Source organism: Scomber japonicus, chromosome 16 (genome assembly GCF_027409825.1).
Source record: "Scomber japonicus isolate fScoJap1 chromosome 16, fScoJap1.pri, whole genome shotgun sequence".
In the NCBI taxonomy this organism is placed as follows: domain Eukaryota; kingdom Metazoa; phylum Chordata; class Actinopteri; order Scombriformes; family Scombridae; genus Scomber; species Scomber japonicus.
Window position 1 is genome coordinate 17,418,291 of NC_070593.1, and position 17,159 is coordinate 17,435,449.

The 17,159-nt window shown below is 41.9% G+C and overlaps 1 protein-coding gene across 1 annotated transcript; it reads left to right on the plus strand.

Annotated features, from left to right (window-relative positions):
* The first annotated feature begins 2,785 nt into the window (after positions 1-2,785).
* Positions 2,786-15,631, plus strand: peli2 (pellino E3 ubiquitin protein ligase family member 2). Its single transcript, XM_053335777.1, has 6 exons — positions 2,786-3,074; positions 8,594-8,723; positions 11,064-11,165; positions 11,938-12,135; positions 12,334-12,522; positions 12,672-15,631. Exons 1-6 carry the CDS (start codon positions 2,998-3,000, stop codon positions 13,248-13,250), a joined length of 1,275 nt encoding a protein of 424 aa, XP_053191752.1. The 5' UTR covers positions 2,786-2,997; the 3' UTR covers positions 13,251-15,631.
* Positions 15,632-17,159: the final 1,528 nt, after the last annotated feature.

The following is a 17,159-nucleotide window of genomic DNA, read 5'->3' on the forward strand; positions in this document are numbered from 1 at the left end:
GTGGTAGCTGAAATAATTTAAAGCTTACAAAGGACATCTGCTGCTTTAGCTGTAATATTGGAAACATCACTCTGTTGTGGTCACTTGTATATGCTGTGTGTGAAAATGTAAGTTTGTAGTACATCAGGACATGTAAGAAAGGAGGAAATATGTCCTGTGGGTGTTACTTTAATATTTAAATGTATCTTAACCACTTGCAGATGTCTAGTTTATTGAAGGAATGTTCAGTGTGGCTGGACCCAACATGACATATCTACACAGAAATCTCTTGCCCTCATCTTTTGCATGTTTTAAGTCCCTTTCCAACAACAGTACTGTTGTGTTGGATGTATGGGGGTCAGGTCAGGGGCGCAAGCAACATGGGATCAGCACATTCCTCACATTCTCCCACATTGTCATGCTGCAGTCAGCTGATTGGAGAACTGGCTTTTACCTTCATGGAAAACACGCGAAGACACAGGCGCCACTGCATCTTCAACATAACATCACTCATCGTTAACTGGATCACACAGAGCTCCTTTCACATCCTGCAGCTGGAGGCCATTCCTGTAAAGTGGCTAATTCTCAATTCACAGCAATGTATTTAAAGGTCCTGTTTCCTCTGCATAAAATGTTATTTACATTACATTTTATTGTTTAATCTCTTAAACTGACATATTTAGATGTCAGGCGCTTAGTTATTTTAAAAGAAAAGGATTAGACATGTGGGAGACAACCAGCAATAAATTTGCTTGGGGATACACTGTGTCAGACACTTACAGATAGTCTCATGACTTCCATAGGGAGTATAGAGTGTGAGGCCTGCCAAAGAGCAGTGAGGAAATAGAGGCTTTGTCTTTCCTATGTCATCATTGCTCGTGCTGTTAGTCACAATTGCGCAATTTCACTGGTTGCAGTAGGCCTCTGCTATGCATGCTTCTTGCCTGGTAACATTTGACTCCTCCTCCTAAACATAGATTTGCACTCACACTACGCCAGCACAAATTCAGCAAAGCAGCCCACTCCCTGCATCTGCTCTCCATCAGTGTGGTATGTGCTAGAGAGCCTTTGATCCCCCCCACCCCCACAACTCTACCCTCTGTGTGTGTGTTTGTGTGTGTGTGTGTGTGTGCGGGAGGGTGAGTCAGACAGACACAGAAAAGACTGTAGTGCTCTTTTACACAGACAATGCCCAGTGGATGAAAGCAAGCGGAAAGAGACAGTGACACAAGAGAGCAGTAAACATTCATTATACCCACAGCTTTAAGGCCCTGCCCCTAGGCCTGTAGTTAAAGGCCTAAACCACCTTGATCCTTGTGCACAACTGCTGAAGAAGATCACTCCTCTGTACTATTAATGGACAAATATTTGCAGCTATGAGTGAACCAACAAATGCCAAGGTTTAATCTGAGACAGTGTTGCTTCCAAATGAAAAAAGTACATCAGTGTTGTGTCTTGTTGTACCATGGAAGAGTTAAAGCTTCATGGGACCCAGTGACCCCCTACTACCTTTTGTTTTTGTGTTGAATGTTATTGCACTTTGAAACTGAACACCAGTTCAAACAGAAGGCCATAATTACAGAGGCAATAGAACCAATGAAGGGGTCTAAGGCAGTGAGGGCACCTCCAGCCATACATATTCTTGTGAAAACAAGACAGAGGCAGTAAAGTGTTGATGAGACCACCAGACAAAAGTGAAGTGGCACATTCATCAGCAAGGCGTGAGAACAACTGGACATGTGAGAGACTGAAAGGGGTGACATTTGAGACTTTGAGTTCAGGTTTGAGAAGTTCTTGGCATACTTACATTCTCACTTAAGGTGTGGACATTTGATTGACAATAGAGACTCTGTGAGTCATTCTCAGAAGAAGCAATTGTGCTAATCACCAGCAACGTGACTATTAGGGTATTACAGACAGAAATAATCATCTACTTGTGAGCCTGCAAGCAACAAAAGCAAAGTTGGGAATAAGAAACTAGACAACAGAATGAAAATGATCAAAACAAGCAATGGTAAAGTGAAAATAAAACCTCCCAGCATACAGATAAAAGGTGCACTCATTAGGTTGCATAATCAATCACATGCATTAGCCAACTGCAATAAAGCATAATCAAATAAAGTCCTTGAAAGGGCCCCTGGGGTCACCCAGAAAATAAACCAATCCGATTTGCTTTCACTCTGCGAGTTATCTCAGTCAGGAAATGTATCAGGATGATTGTGTTCATCATGTGTTTCCCACTATTACTGCCCCACCTTCAGTAAACTCAGCTGGAGCTTGTGTAACTTTATACAAAGTAGTCATATGTAAGAAAATGAGGTGTTTTTTTTTTAAAACAGTGTTGCTGAAATAGAGGTGATCCCTGTTGTGTGCACATTCAGAGGAATACCAGGACGAAATAAGAGTTATTATTCTCGTCATGTTTGGGAAACTGGACACTTTAAAAACATATCAGTAAAAGTATGATCCCTTTAAGAATTCCCAGATTGTACTCTTTGTTTACATAACACAAGGTGCGATCCATGAACCATGTGAGGTGGTAAAAGAGGGAGAATGTTATCTAAAATCTGAATTATTTGTTTCCCCAAGAGGAAATTAACCTCAAAATATGTTCACCTGGTTTATTGAATAACTTTAAATTACTATAAGCAACACAAAAAAGCGAAAAACAGTTATTTAAAAACATACTTGGTAAAGAGACACCCCCGTGTACCAAGTGAAGAACAACGGAGTGGTACGTCCCGGCCCTGCTGCTCGCTGTTTTTGTATCTGCATCAGAGCGGATTCAACCGCCAACTAAGTTACATTTTGCAATGTCACGCTAAAGAAGTTTGAGAGCAGTTTATCTACAGAAAACTGGATTTATGTGGGCACGTAGATATATGCCGCTGGATCTGTGATATGAACTGACAGCGTGTTCGTATGTTGTTGTGTTTTTTAAAGGCAGTTCCTTGATTTATTTTTCAGCTGCTGTTATTACTGTATAGCTAACGTTTACACAGTGAAGCCAGAAGCCTCATGTTTTCGTTAAGCCAAGAGGAGCACTGCGCCCCGTCTAAAGACCCAGTTAAATACGGGGAGCTGGTGGTCCTAGGGTGAGTTGAGCTTCTTTTTTTTTTTTTTTTTGCCTATATTTTGGGATGATATTACTTTTGTAGGCTGCTATGTGTGTGTGTGTGTGTACGTACGGTTAAAGCGAGTATTTATCTTGAGGAAGTTTCACAAGGGGGGACACTCGCATAGCACACAAGTTTTCGAAATGACTTGTACATTTTCAGAAATGTTGGTTGTTACTCAAAGGTGGAAGACGACATTTATAGACGACACTTTGTATTTTGTGAAGAAAAAACGTAAAGCCCAGTGGGGAAATTCACGCGCTCACGTTACTCCACCAATGGGACACGTGCGCAATCAGAAATGTGTACGTTTTCGTTTCCAGAGTTGGTGGCGATGTTTCCTTCACTGATAACCTCTGATGAAAGCTCAGCAGGCTTGCTACAAGTGAACATACCGACGTCTCACCAAATAGACATGTTCAGGATAACTTTAGCAACCCTGCTGAAAATGAATCTCACACTCAGCAGCTCTGACTAGGGCGCCCTGTCCTACCTTAAAGTTGGATTCATGGGGTTTTAGGAATTCGGAAGTGTAGATGGTCCCCTCCCCCCAGCCCTCAACCCCGAGCCCCCAGGGTTCTTCCTTTTTTTTTCTTAAAAAAAAGAAGAAGCTATCTGTAGCTCAACTTTACATCTGTGAGATACAGGTCTTACAAGGGCCTCTGCACATTTAAAGATGCTGAATTTGTAGATCAGCCCTACAAATCCCAAAACATATGGTCAATTTCCTCAGATGTCTTTTAAAGTATGACTCATGATCTGTTGCTGCCAAGCTTTGGGACCACCAAAGAGGAACATCAACCTAGTAGTACATGAAGGGGATATCAATAAAATTCTTAGTCACAGCATATATGTGTTTTTGTAATATCAGTGTTTATGGTGATATGGAGAATTAATTTGTGAAAATGTTGTGTTTTCACAGCCAGCTAGCCAATTCATCACATAGGTTCAAAAACATATAAAATGTTGCTATTAAACAAACCTGTCCATTGGCTTATTGGTCACAATAAGTTTAAGTAACTATCTCAAACTTTGACACATTTTATATCATCTTACGCACTGTGAGGGCAGTTTTCTTTCATATACTTTTTGTCAAGGTACTTTTTCCTGTAAAGTAGTGACCATAAGGCCCTGTGGTGACATTTACATCTTGTCTTTTTGTCACAGGTTTTAATATTTTATGTTATGCTACCACCAGAGTTTTCTTTTTTTGGTACGTACAACAGTAGCACACAGAATCAGTGGAATACCACATCTTGGCAGCAATTGTCAGGTCAGATTAATGATGTATATTTTGATTGACAGATCCTCATCTAACTTTTGCGAGTTCTAGATTTAATTTAATTTAGGAACAGCTTGTGTTTAGACAGGTGTGTTTTTGTTAAAATTTAAAAAGGTATTGATTAGATTTAGGTATCAATACTGAAAGTGGTATGATATTGGCAGTAGTATCAAAAATCCAAGTGATACCCATCCTTAATCTGTTCATGATTAACACAAACATATTAGTCACATTAGTATACTGTCACATCAGGAAAAACTGCAGTTTTTTTCTTCGTTTCAGTCAGAACTTTTTCAAAGTCACTAGTTTTTTTTGTTTGTTTGTTTGTTTGTTTTGCTAGATTTATTTAGCAGGAACCGCAGCCAGTTATCATTTAAAAATAATCATGTTTATACTGATAAGCAGTCATGAGCAATGACCACAACAGATGATGGAAAACACCTGTTGTGTCATCCGTGATTAGAGTTTGGCCAACAGTGCAGCAAACTTGTAATGAGCATGTTGAGATGTTTGTGCTGTGAGGATACAGTATTTGTTTGAAGCACTTGAAATGAGATGCTTATGAAGGCTGCACACAGAGCCATGGAAGACTGTGGTTTTTGTCCCTTGCCCTCCACCCATACACTCACAGTCATACTGCTTATTACAAGGGACAAGAAATGCTGACTGCTTATTACCCCGAGCTGAACATGTGGCATGTTTGAAGTCGATACTTTTGTTCTCTGTCTTGGCAAAAAGACACATGTGACAGGGTGTATAATCACTGCTGTGACATCACATCCCATTGATAAAACTGATGGTAGACAAGATAGCTGACAGCATGGAACAAAGCTGGTTGGAGCAGCAGTCCCCTCACTGGTTTGCTGCCATGACCATGGTGGCTTTTATTACTTGCATGGCTGCACCCCATCTCTGCCTGGACAGATTGGCTTGTTGCTGGTCAGTTAGGAGGGAGGGGAGGGGAGGGGATGGGAGGGGAGGGGCGGGTGGCGGCTGCATGGGTATCCTGGAAATGAAAGGATGGATTGATCAGGACCCGGCCTTTGCTTCTCCTCAGCTTCCTCTGTTCATTGTGGCTTGGAGACTGGGCCTATTGATTGAACTTTGTACATTTCTCCTTAAAGAACTGCTTGATAGAAAGTGTACAAATCAACTTGGGGACATCTTTGGTGACTGACACCGATTGTTGAGATGTTTTTTTAATGGTAACTCTATTCATCCAAGAAAGTGAAGAGTCGCCTTTCTGGCCTCCACAACAAGGTCAGAGTGTAGGAGGAGCTGCTGCTGTGTCAGTGTATTGTGTGCGGTCGTATCAGTCAGACAGATACTTGGAGCTATGGCAGCTTGAATCTGAGTCATTTGATTGTTGCTCATCTCACTCACCGTGCCATTTGGCTGCCTCCCATGTAGTGATAATATCCCAGAGATGTCCTTGAGGGTTGCACTTACTGTTAGTTGAATTATTGATTCATCTGCCAATTATTTTCTCCTGAGCTGCAACAATTAGTCTATTTTTCAATTAAATATCAACTTTAGACTGAATCACCAACTATTTTGAAAATCGATTAATGTATTTGAGTCATTAAAAAAAAAAGTTCAAATTCCTTCATTACAGCTTCTCTCATGAGGACATTGTTTACTATATCTTAATTTTGTAATTATAAATGTTGTCTTTTGAGGTAGTTGTATTTGCTCTTACTTCGTGGAGTTATTTATAATCTCTCTTACTTTCTATTTTTTCATTATGATGGGCCACAGCATCAAGGCTAATTCCTTTTATGTGGCAGTAAATCTGTTTCTGATTCTGATCTTTGATTTGTGAACAAAACATAACATTTTGAGGATGTCATGTTGGGCTTCAACATTTTTCATTATTTCTGACTTTCTCTGACATTTTATGGAACAAACAGATTAAATGATGATGAAAATATTCTTTAGTTTGCAGCCCTAATTTTCTTGATTAATCTGTGAATAGTTTGGCCTATAAAATGTCAGATAATAGTGGGAAATTAATCTAATTTTATGGTGATGTCTTCAAATGTCTCGTTTTGTCTGTTCAACAATCCAAAATCCAAAGATATTCAGTTAATTCACTTTTTTTTAATTAAGACACAGAAATGCTTAGAATACTTTCATTTGAGAAGCTGCAATAAACAAATATTTAGCATTTTTATCTATTATAAATATAGCTGCTGATTAATTGTCTGTTGAATAATCAGCTGATGGTTGCAGCTCTAATGTACTTGCACAGGCTGCAGTCTTCAGTGCAGCATAATCTGACCTCTGTGACCCTTTAAAGCCTCACCTTGCCTCTCTGACACGGCGATGAGAGTTAAAACTACTAAACATATCTCCTCCTCATTCTGTGAACACCAGCCTTTCATGTTAGCGTAAGAGGTAGGAGGTGCTGTTGGCTCATTAGTGCAACCCTGGCGGATAGGTGATACGCCAGAGTCTCTAATCCCTGCTCCTAAATATTGGAAGGTAAATCCGCTGTCTGCCTGGCACAGGTCAAAAGGGAAAGCTAACACAATTAGTGGGAGCGCAGCATTAAAGAGCCTGTCCAAGCCGATGTGACGGTGCCGGTTCCTAAGTGACAGAATATTGTTTCTCTCTGTAATGATGAATAAAAGAAGGCATGTGTGTCATTTCTTCACCGATTCAGGGTTGTAGTCTGCATTTAGAATTCATCATGGCGTAAATGCTGAGCTGCAGAGAGCGTATCATCTGTTTGTGTGCTATATGTGGGACATCCATGCACAGGCACCATAAATACACTTGTATCCAGCAGATTGGCCTTCTAAAGTAGGTAGAAATGTGGCAAATATATCGGCCTCACTGCGCTTTATTTAGGTGGAAAGTTTCTAGGACAAGTTTGTTGAAATTGGAGTATAGAGTCAGCACACTGTAATAGCTCCATTAATGTGACATTATATATTTATCCCATACGCATCTCACATCTACATCAGTATCAAAAGTATCAAAGCAAATGCTTTTTAATTCTGATGTGCCCTCTGTCCTGCACCTGATGTTTTTTGAGAGTAACATATAAAACATTGAATAGCTGGATCCTCATTTTTACAATACTAGCACAATCTATCTATATCCATTTTGTCATTTTGTCCTCCTGCCGTCAGAGCATTGGTTGTAGTTAGGTCCACAGTGCCTTTCAAGCTCTCTGTGGGTGGCTTGTCCTACAGGCCAGCTTTATGCACTATGCTGACTGGGACCATGTGTTTCCAAGCCTGGCCAGCCGTGTGGAGACATGGGACAGGTGGGCTAGCTTGGGAGGGGAGGTTGGAAGGAGTAGAAGGAGGCTCTTGTTTTCTACTGTTTGTGTGGAAACAAAGAGGAGAAATTGTAGGTTGTAGGTAGAGTTGATGCAAATTTTGAGGCTTTTAATACAGATATTTCCTGTGAGCAAAGTGTCTGTTCAGCACACTGTGGTTATGTGGGAGTGTGCGACAGAAGGTCTGTGTGTTGGATGGGAGTAGAGCATGGGGTGTCCCAGCTGTAGGAACCAGCTGGTGGGTGGGGAGAGGAGCAGTCTTACCGGAAGCAGCTTCTTCATTCACAAGGAGCAGCCTAGGCTAGGCGCCTCGCAGCAGACTGAAGGGCAAAAAGTGAAATCTGGTATTGAGAAGTGAAAAGAGCACACTGTCAGAAGCTCCTCCGGTCATGCTGAGGCTTTTTAAATTGAGTAGGTTAAAGCTTTCCACGTCGGCGTAAAAAACACACAGCTACGAGAGAATCTGTTTTAGTCATGCGAGTCACTTCTCCAGCCAGACTCTGCTTTCCCAGAGAGGTAGCAAAACCTGACGTGCATCTTAAAAGCCGCTCCTGCCTGAGACACGGGGCAAAAAAGAACAGCTGCAGTTTACTCAGAGCTGGCTCACTGAAATCACAAGTACCAGAGTGTATTATGTAATAATAGACATTATCCAAGGTAACGCTTAGATTGCTAATAGGGTGCATTAGATTGCCAGTGATGTAATGCATGGCAAAGCTCCTTTTCAAACACATGAATGTTTCTAATTCTCCATGTTTACTTGTTGTATGATTACAATAATTTTGCCTGTAAATCTCATTAGACACATCCTGTTGCTTCTACAAAAAAATCGTTTGCCTTTTCTTTACCAAAAAAAAAAAATTCAACTGTGAATTTGCTGTCCCCCCCCCCCCCCCCTCCCTACCCTTGTACCCCCCTCTGTGACAGGTATAATGGCTCCCTGCCCAATGGAGATCGGGGTAGACGGAAAAGCAGATTTGCGCTATACAAGAGGACCAAAGCCAATGGTGTGAAGCCAAGCACTGTGCACATCCTCAACACACCCCAGGCCAGCAAGGTACAGAGCAGATCAGAGGATGAATGAATGATTACTGAACAGACTCAGCTGGGACAAACAATTGCCTTCTTGTCTTTTGATGTGTATATTTTAGTTCAAATATTCATTATACGTATGCACATGAATTGACGACTCATTTTTCTAAATGTGTCGTTTTGGACTGTAGTCAGCGGGGTTGATATTGTGACTGAAGATAGCGGTGCCTCAGTGGAAGAAGAATCCAGAGGAAAAAAACCAACATAAAACGAACTTTTTCAAAGCAGCAGACTGTTTACTCAATGATTTCAGTAGCTCGTGGAACTCGCTGTAAACCCCCTTTACATTATTGTTGGCAGACCCTATTGTTGACATTTCCAGTACAATAACTGTAGTTCTTAGCCGGGCCTCATAGCTTTTCTTTGCACCAGCGTGCCTGCCAGAAACTGCCCCATCCAGTATAACATGTCTGCATTCCTGCCTGTGGTTCCCAAGCTAAACTGCTAAACAAGCCAGAGGACCTGCTTACCTCTGCAGCTCTTAGAGGCCAATATTCCAGACATTTGCTAGCAGTTTAGCTCCTTGTGGCCAAAGCCTCCCCCTGGTTCAGGTTACTCTCACCTTGTGGAACTTGACTCTTGATTTCAGCATAGATGTTTTTTTTAGTTTTTCTTTCTTCTGTAACTGAGGCTTTTTCATTGGAGCGACTGTGCATCACTTCAGTTTGAGCTGCGGGGCTCTATCAAGCTACAGCTAAATGTTTCTACTGCCACACACAGTTTTTTTGCACTGCACAGCACAACAAAGCAAAGCCTTTTTTTGCACAACATGTCCGTTTCAAAGATGGGAACCGTTCTGACCTTCTTCCCCTTTCGCCACTGTTCCTCTCTGCCACCATGTTACCAAGCCCCAGGATAAGGAGGGTGAGCTGAGGAGGAAGTTGCTGCAGTTGGCTGACCCTCCACTCCCAGCTGTACACATGGTCAAAAATAGCCATTCCTTAAGAAACAAGGAGGGCGGTGAGCTTAATTAGAGGAAGGCCTTCCTTTTGCGTAAGCAGTAAAGTGAACAAAGTCATCTACCCTTTTACATATATATATATTTATTTTTATTTTCTACAGCAGTCCCCTAGCCCACTTTGTTTTTGTTCCCTCACAGTGTAGCAGTCTCATACAAATAAACCGAGAATGCAGAGAGGGAAAGCTCACGTGTCTGTGCACACTCTGGTGTTCATGACAGATAATGAGGAGCTCCCGTGATGCCACTGCCAGCCTCCTATTGAAATCCTGCCCCTGCTCTCTAATCTCCCTACTTGATCTCAATTACTGCATTTATGCATTTCTGATTGTTTGCACTGGCTTTCCTTTCGGGGGTTGGATGACCCGTGGCTCCATTTTTATTTTTACTCCTTCAATGGCGGGGAGGGCGTGTATGTGTGTGACATTTTTAAGGGGGTGTTGTGCTTGTAAAAATATATCTTTCTGTTTTGGAGTGTGTAGGAACTTGTTTTAGCCGTCGGAACAGGTGGAGCACCATTTGTTTGTAGCGGCGCAGTCGAGACAAGACTGCATGTGATGATGACATTTGTTCCCGTCTGTCTCTGATGTTACAGTGTGGCAGCACTGATGACCCACTTTCTCTCTCTCTCTCTCCCTCTTTCCCTCCTGCACGTGACAAAAGGCGAGGGGGTAGGGGGGTTGGGTGTTTGGGAAATAGAATTCGCAGATTAAAGCAGGATGATAGTGGCATGTGGTAAAGTATTGATGGGAGCTGGGCCTGAGTGGCTTTAACCCACCACCCCTCCCTCACTGCACTGAGGGAGATCAGCTGATAGGCGAGGTTGTGTTAGCTGAGGCCTCTTTATTGTTCCTCTTCCAGAAACTCCTGCACCCAGATCTTTACTGTCACTTAGTATAATGAAGTATTTTGCCTGAGAAAAAATAAGTTGTAAATAAAAGGGTGAAAAGGAGGACAAATAAACATTTTCTTCCAACTAGCACAGTACTTGTTGTATCTGAGGAATTGAATGCTGTGCATTTTAATAGTGGGGTTGCTTTTACCCTGGTGTGTAATTTAATCTCAGCAAACCGATGCAATGATTGCATAAGGCATTTGGTTGAGGAGTTCCTGTTTGTGAACCTTTAGCACTCTCAGATCCGGTGTTAAAGCCACAAACCCCCGATATCAAAAGGCTTTCTCCTGACTTCACCGTGACGCAAAACGATAAAAAACACTCTTTTGTTGTTGGTGGGCTTATACTTAACCGTTAAAAGTCTGTGTTTTTTTTATGTGTGTGTTTGTTTCATATGATAATAGAACATGTAGCGTGTGTGTGTATTAAGTTGCTAATTTGTTATATTTCAGGCTGTGAACTGTAAAGGCCAGCACAGCATCTCGTACACACTATCCAGGAACCACACGGTAGTGGTGGAGTACAGCCATGACAAAGACACGGACATGTTTCAGGTAAAAGCCAGTTGTGTTTTTTCACCCCCTTCCTAAACTTTACTTTTATGTGTGCTGTCAACTGTTCTGCCCGTAGCGTTAATCTGAATGTACAGCAAGGAGATGATGACTGGAGGGAAGTTAACACTGCAGACACGTGCTTCACATTCAGCTCTTTTATTGTGACCATGTGTCTATGAACAGCACAGAATAAATAGAAACACAGGCACAGCAGAGAAGGGGGAGACCTTTCAAAAAAAAAAGGAATTTTCAGGACCATTTGAGACGGGGAAAAAAAAGAGGAAATAAAAGGGGGAAACGCTTATTTTTACCTCTGTTTGTTCAGCTTGATAACTGTTTGTACATGCAATCTGCTTAAAATAAGCCTGAAATATTCTTTTTTGTAAAAACAGAAACTTGTTTTATCAGTGCATCGTTGAAGATAATCCAACTTGCTTCTGTCTGAAATGCGGTGTACCAAAATGTGTAACGTCTAAGTCTTTTTCTTTTTTTTTTACCACACAAACACACACACACACACACACACACACACACACACACACACACACACACACACAGAAATAAGAACTGGTGTGCCATCATTCGAATGTCAAACCACCACAAAATGGCCAGAAAGCTGAAAAGTTCATACGCTTGCAAAGAAGAAAATAAACACCTCTGCATCCACGCCTGTGTATTGACAAGAGGAGACAAGAAACCGTGCACTGATTCAGCATATCAATTATTTGTTGCATTTGTCGAAAACAATGTAATTACTGTGTTTCTTTTTTAGATTGGGCGTTCCACTGAGAGTCCCATAGACTTTGTGGTGACCGACACAATAGCAGGAGGTCAGGAGGGAGAGGAGACTCCCATCACACAGAGCACCATCTCCCGTTTTGCCTGCCGAGTTGTCTGTGAGCGCAACCCGCCCTTCACTGCTCGTATCTATGCAGCCGGGTTTGACTCTTCCAAGAACATATTCCTCGGGGTAATTACTAGTTTGTTTACCACGATAGATGTACAGTATCTCTATTTATTCTGCTCTCTTTCTAGTTTGTTACTTTAAATGTATAACTTGTAATCAGATAAACATAAGTCATTTCTGTCATTGGCAGTGTATGAAAGTATGTAAAAAAGCCAAACAGCACATCAGTTTGCATCATCATCTGCTCTGTTTCGCCTACAGGAAAAAGCTGCAAAATGGAAGAACCCTGACGGTCACATGGATGGCCTGACAACCAATGGCGTACTGGTAATGCATCCTAGGGGCGGGTTCACGGAGGAGTCCAAGCCTGGCGTATGGAGAGAGATCTCGGTTTGTGGGGATGTTTATACTCTGAGAGAGACCCGCTCAGCACAGACCCCAGGCAAACTGGTCAGTAGCTCTACACATACTGTAGTGACACTGTGATGTCATTGAAGAATTGCAGATTATTAAGCAGATGTTTCTCAAGTCACAAATACAATGTGGTTGTGATGGTTACATGCACAGAGTGAAGTTAATGTCTGTTACGTCCTCTTCAGGTGGAGATTGAGAGTAATATACTGCAGGACGGCTCCCTGGTGGATCTATGTGGAGCCACTTTGCTGTGGCGCACTGCAGAAGGCCTCTTTCACACTCCCACCCAAAAGCATCTGGAGGCTCTCAGGCAGGAGATCAATGCGGCACGGCCCCAGTGTCCTGTAGGCCTCAACACACTCGCCTTCCCCAGCATGCAGCGCAGCCGCGCCCTCTCCTCTCTGGAGGACAAGCAACCTTGGGTTTACTTAGCGTGTGGCCATGTGCACGGCTACCACAACTGGGGCCATCGTGCAGAGCAGGAGCATAACGCTCAGCGAGAGTGTCCCATGTGCCGGGTGGTTGGGCCCTACGTGCCACTCTGGCTGGGCTGTGAACCGGCCTTCTACGTGGACACAGGTGCACCGACGCATGCCTTTGTTCCATGTGGACACGTGTGCTCTGAGAAGTCAGTCAAATACTGGGCGGAGATCCCTCTGCCCCATGGCACCCACGCCTTTCACGCCGCCTGTCCCTTCTGTGCCACCCAGCTCAGCCTCACTCAGGGCTGTTCCAAGCTAATCTTCCAGGGCCCAGTAGACTGAGCTGAAGGGTCCTGCTCTGGCGGAGAGATTAGACCAGAATGCCAATATGCTGTGAAACTGTTCAGATTATTTTGTGCTTTCTTTTGTTCATGTACGCCAGCTGTGAGAAGGAGTCAGTCTTCTCAAACTCTGGTCATATACTTTGGATTCCACACAACAGAGAGCCATTACAGATTGTTGAGGACCTTAGCTGTCTGGATGGCAACAGTGGGATACAGAGATGTGCAGCACACTGGACCACAGATGCCTGGCTCTTCCAGAATGAAATACTGTTTCAGCTGTCCTGCCAACCAACCGCTTTAAACAAGATTCCAGCGCTGAGCTGTTTTAACCACAATAGCTGCTGGTTTTCAGAGGGCTGTAAGATTAAGGTTGTAGAAAGAATGAATTGTTTTTACTCTCATGAATCAGACTGAACCAGGTAACAATGAGCAGGTGTAGTTGAGTCTTTTGGGAAGGAAAGAGAGGGGGACGGTTTATAGTCTAGTTCCTGGTGGATCTGAGAGTTTTTACAGAGCCAGACAGCTGGACTGTTGGCTGGGAGAAAAGCCAGGAGAAACTTGGCGTCTAATGCCTAAACTAGTTAAGTGCTCCCCATTGGCCTTTCGGCCCCTTAACCCCTAATGACATCAAGATCATCCAGGGGGGGCTTCCATTTGCTGAACAAATCTTGATCGAGGGGGAAAAATACTTTTTTTTTTGTGTACAGAGATATAATCCAGTGCCTCAAATCCCATTCAATTTTGGGATTATTTTTAATAGATGAAAGATATTTTGTTGAAGGCAAAGGGAGAGATAGTTTTGCATACAGATGTAAGGAAATGACAACCCACATGGATTCGTCTCCACGTTTTTATCTGACAGAAGACATATTTTACTACACTGAGGCCCTTGTACTGTTTTGTAATGCAAATGTTAATATATTTTTCTCCTGCATAAATAATGTGTGTGAGAATGTTTTGAGTGTGGCTGTGCGTGTATGTGTGATTGTGTGTTTGTGTGCGTGTGTGTGTGTGTGTGGGTTGGACTGTGTGGGTGCCCTTGGGCTTTTGTTTAAATCGCCCTGCATCATTTCACCCCCCCCCCCCAATTCCCTATGCTAAGATCTCCACCCACCACCCCAAAACACTACCAGAGAGAACACATTAATTAAACCAACCTTGCAGGGTTTGACAATGAATGTACTGAAATACATCAACTCACTGGTGGTGCTTTACCCTTCTATTATAACATTCACTTTCTCAATGACTGTGCTGTTTTAAAGGTATAGATAAGGCCTATTCGCAGTTAAAGACAATATTGGAACTGCACAACCATTTGCATCAATCACACCTGTGTCTCTGTCCCACACACATGTACTGTATTCAATCTGCACTGTTGTTAGCTTTATCCCATGCTGGGTCTGATCCAATGATTTGTACGCCGTCAAACCTGGGCACAGTCTCAGCAGCATCCAGAGATTATACCAAATATAAGGAGGAGCTGTTTGTCTCTCTACTTGCAAGATGTAACGACCACTCTCTCCAGCCCAAAGTGTTTCTCTAAACAATCCCTAAACCCAAACTGCTGCTCTGGTGGAATGTTGACAGCTCTGGATTACAGTCAAGGCTGCTCAGTTGCACGCACCAGCTTCATGGGAATAATGATATTATCACACACAATGCCAAATTTGGTAAGTTCTATTGTGTGTGGATGAGTCAAGTTGGGAAGAAAACTTGCAGATGAATCGAAAACTAAAGAATCTGTGACAAATCAGTACATTCTTCTGTTGATGTTCGCTCATCAGACTGTGCCCATATGTAGCTAGAGTGTAGTCAAAGGCATTAATTCTGCCACTAGTTTATCAAAAAAACTGAGCATTAAACTTATGAGATGTTGAGAGTAATTTCTATTAATAGTATACAAATTTTCATTTTGCAATTTAGAAGTGTTGCTGAGGGGCTCTAAAAGAAAGATATCATCTCAACAACAATTGTGTTTCCTTTTTGGTTCCTTCCTAAGAGAAACATACTTAACATTCTTAAAAGTATCAGCAGCATTACACTCAGCTCACAGGTCAGAGCGTTTCTGAATCTCTTTATTTCTTCAGATTTTATGTAACAGCACGGGGTCAAGTACTAAACCACATACCGTACAGTAGCATTCCTCTCTAACACTTTCAGCTCAAACACTGTGCCCGTTGCTAAAGACCGTGTTCTGTTAACAGCTGCAGAGTAGCTGCCTCAAACATTCCTCCTTGGTAAACATGGGTGGGGCCCTCAGTTCACCCAAGGGCTTGTTCTATGATTTTGTCTCCAACAGGAACTCTGTACACAAGCCATAGAACGCACTGATGATCCCAATGCCTCCTTTGCAAAGAATAAAATATTTTTTAAAAATAACTCAGAGTGAGGTGGTGGTGTTTCAGATTGTAGGCCTGACTGTCGAATAACATTTTCTACTTGTCATAGATAAAGCACTGCATCACCCAGAGCGATTCAGTGATTTTAAAAAGGTACGCTTAGGGGATGAAGATTTGTTCCTTGTATTGTGGATACTGCCTTTGAACTCCAGATGTCTCAGCTGTGTTCACACAACATAGCAGTAATCACACAGTTACATATGTGTTTCATCATTCCTCTGTACAAGCTATCTCAGTAGCCAAAATGGCTCTGGATTTTGATCGCTCTATCAAAGAGCATTTTCAAGATAAGGTCCCAACATTTTTCTTGAAGTCTTTTATTCACATTTCATATTATATGCTATCAGCCACATCTTAATATTTACCATAGAAAATGAATGTAAGAGGGTGTTCAGTAGGGTGTGTAGTTTCCTCCTTAAGCCACAGGAGGGCACTACCTCCTCAACAATAGAGATGTTGGCAATATACCCAACACACCAGTGAGCCTGCAGCTTCCAGTAGCCAAAAACACAGAGCAAAGAAATACAAGTTTGATGTTTGTTATGAGGAAGACTCAGTGGAAATACATCACAAACACTTATGACACTACAGAAATTGAATTAACTAAATAAGCACGCCTATGGATGCCTGAAAATCCTCTGTATGTGCAATTATGCTTCCAGAAAAGATGTATGTAGGCTATATAGTTGGACAGACACTGATTAATCTACATTCCTCAATATGTGTTTGCCTTTGTACTTTTTCAAATTAATTATACGGTTCTCAGATTTATTTCAGATTAAAATCCTGCACCATAATAAAACTGGTTTGACAAATATGCACAGTACTGTATATATATTTATATATGTGTGTGTGTGTGTGTGTATACATATATATACATTATGTACATACATACATATATATATATATATATATATATATATATATGTATGTAAGTAAAATATAAATATATATAATATATAAAATATATATTATATATATATATATATATTGCACGATAATAATGACATTTTCCATCATTGGCATGTGACTTCATCTCCGCTATAATAAGGGCACATGAAAGGGATTTAAATACATAACATGTCAGTTAGGCATTTAGTGAGGAATGGAGCTGTGGGATGCCATGCTTCCTAATTAACATTTCCGCAGTAGATGTGAGATGGGTTCATATGTCTGCACACTTGCCTGTTTTTCTGAATGACAGAAGAGACACTGAAGGTGACAGCATGCTAATTTTGAGATCACTTGGTGGCTCCCCTGCCTTAAGCAGGGCAGGGTTATGCAAATAAAGTGGAATGATACAATATTTTCTTCTCTTGAACCAGCCTGGATGAAAAAGTGAGGTTCATGAGCTGTACTGATGCTGGTCTCTGTAATAAATTGACGCAGGTGATAATAGCACTCCTATCATCACCTTTTTTGATCCCAATTAACCTATACCAGATGCTTTTCAAGGCCTTTTCACAGCCATGAAACTCAATTTTATGAGATCATATTTTCAGCTGCAT

Bases quoted from the DNA above. Each gene is read 5' to 3' on its own strand.
- peli2 (XM_053335777.1), top strand. From the start codon at position 2,998: ATGTTTTCGTTAAGCCAAGAGGAGCACTGCGCCCCGTCTAAAGACCCA. The intron at 3,075-8,593 runs GTGAGTTGAGCT...CCTCTGTGACAG, and splicing joins GGGGAGCTGGTGGTCCTAGG to GTATAATGGCTCCCTGCCCA. The intron at 12,136-12,333 runs GTAATTACTAGT...TTTCGCCTACAG, and splicing joins CCAAGAACATATTCCTCGGG to GAAAAAGCTGCAAAATGGAA.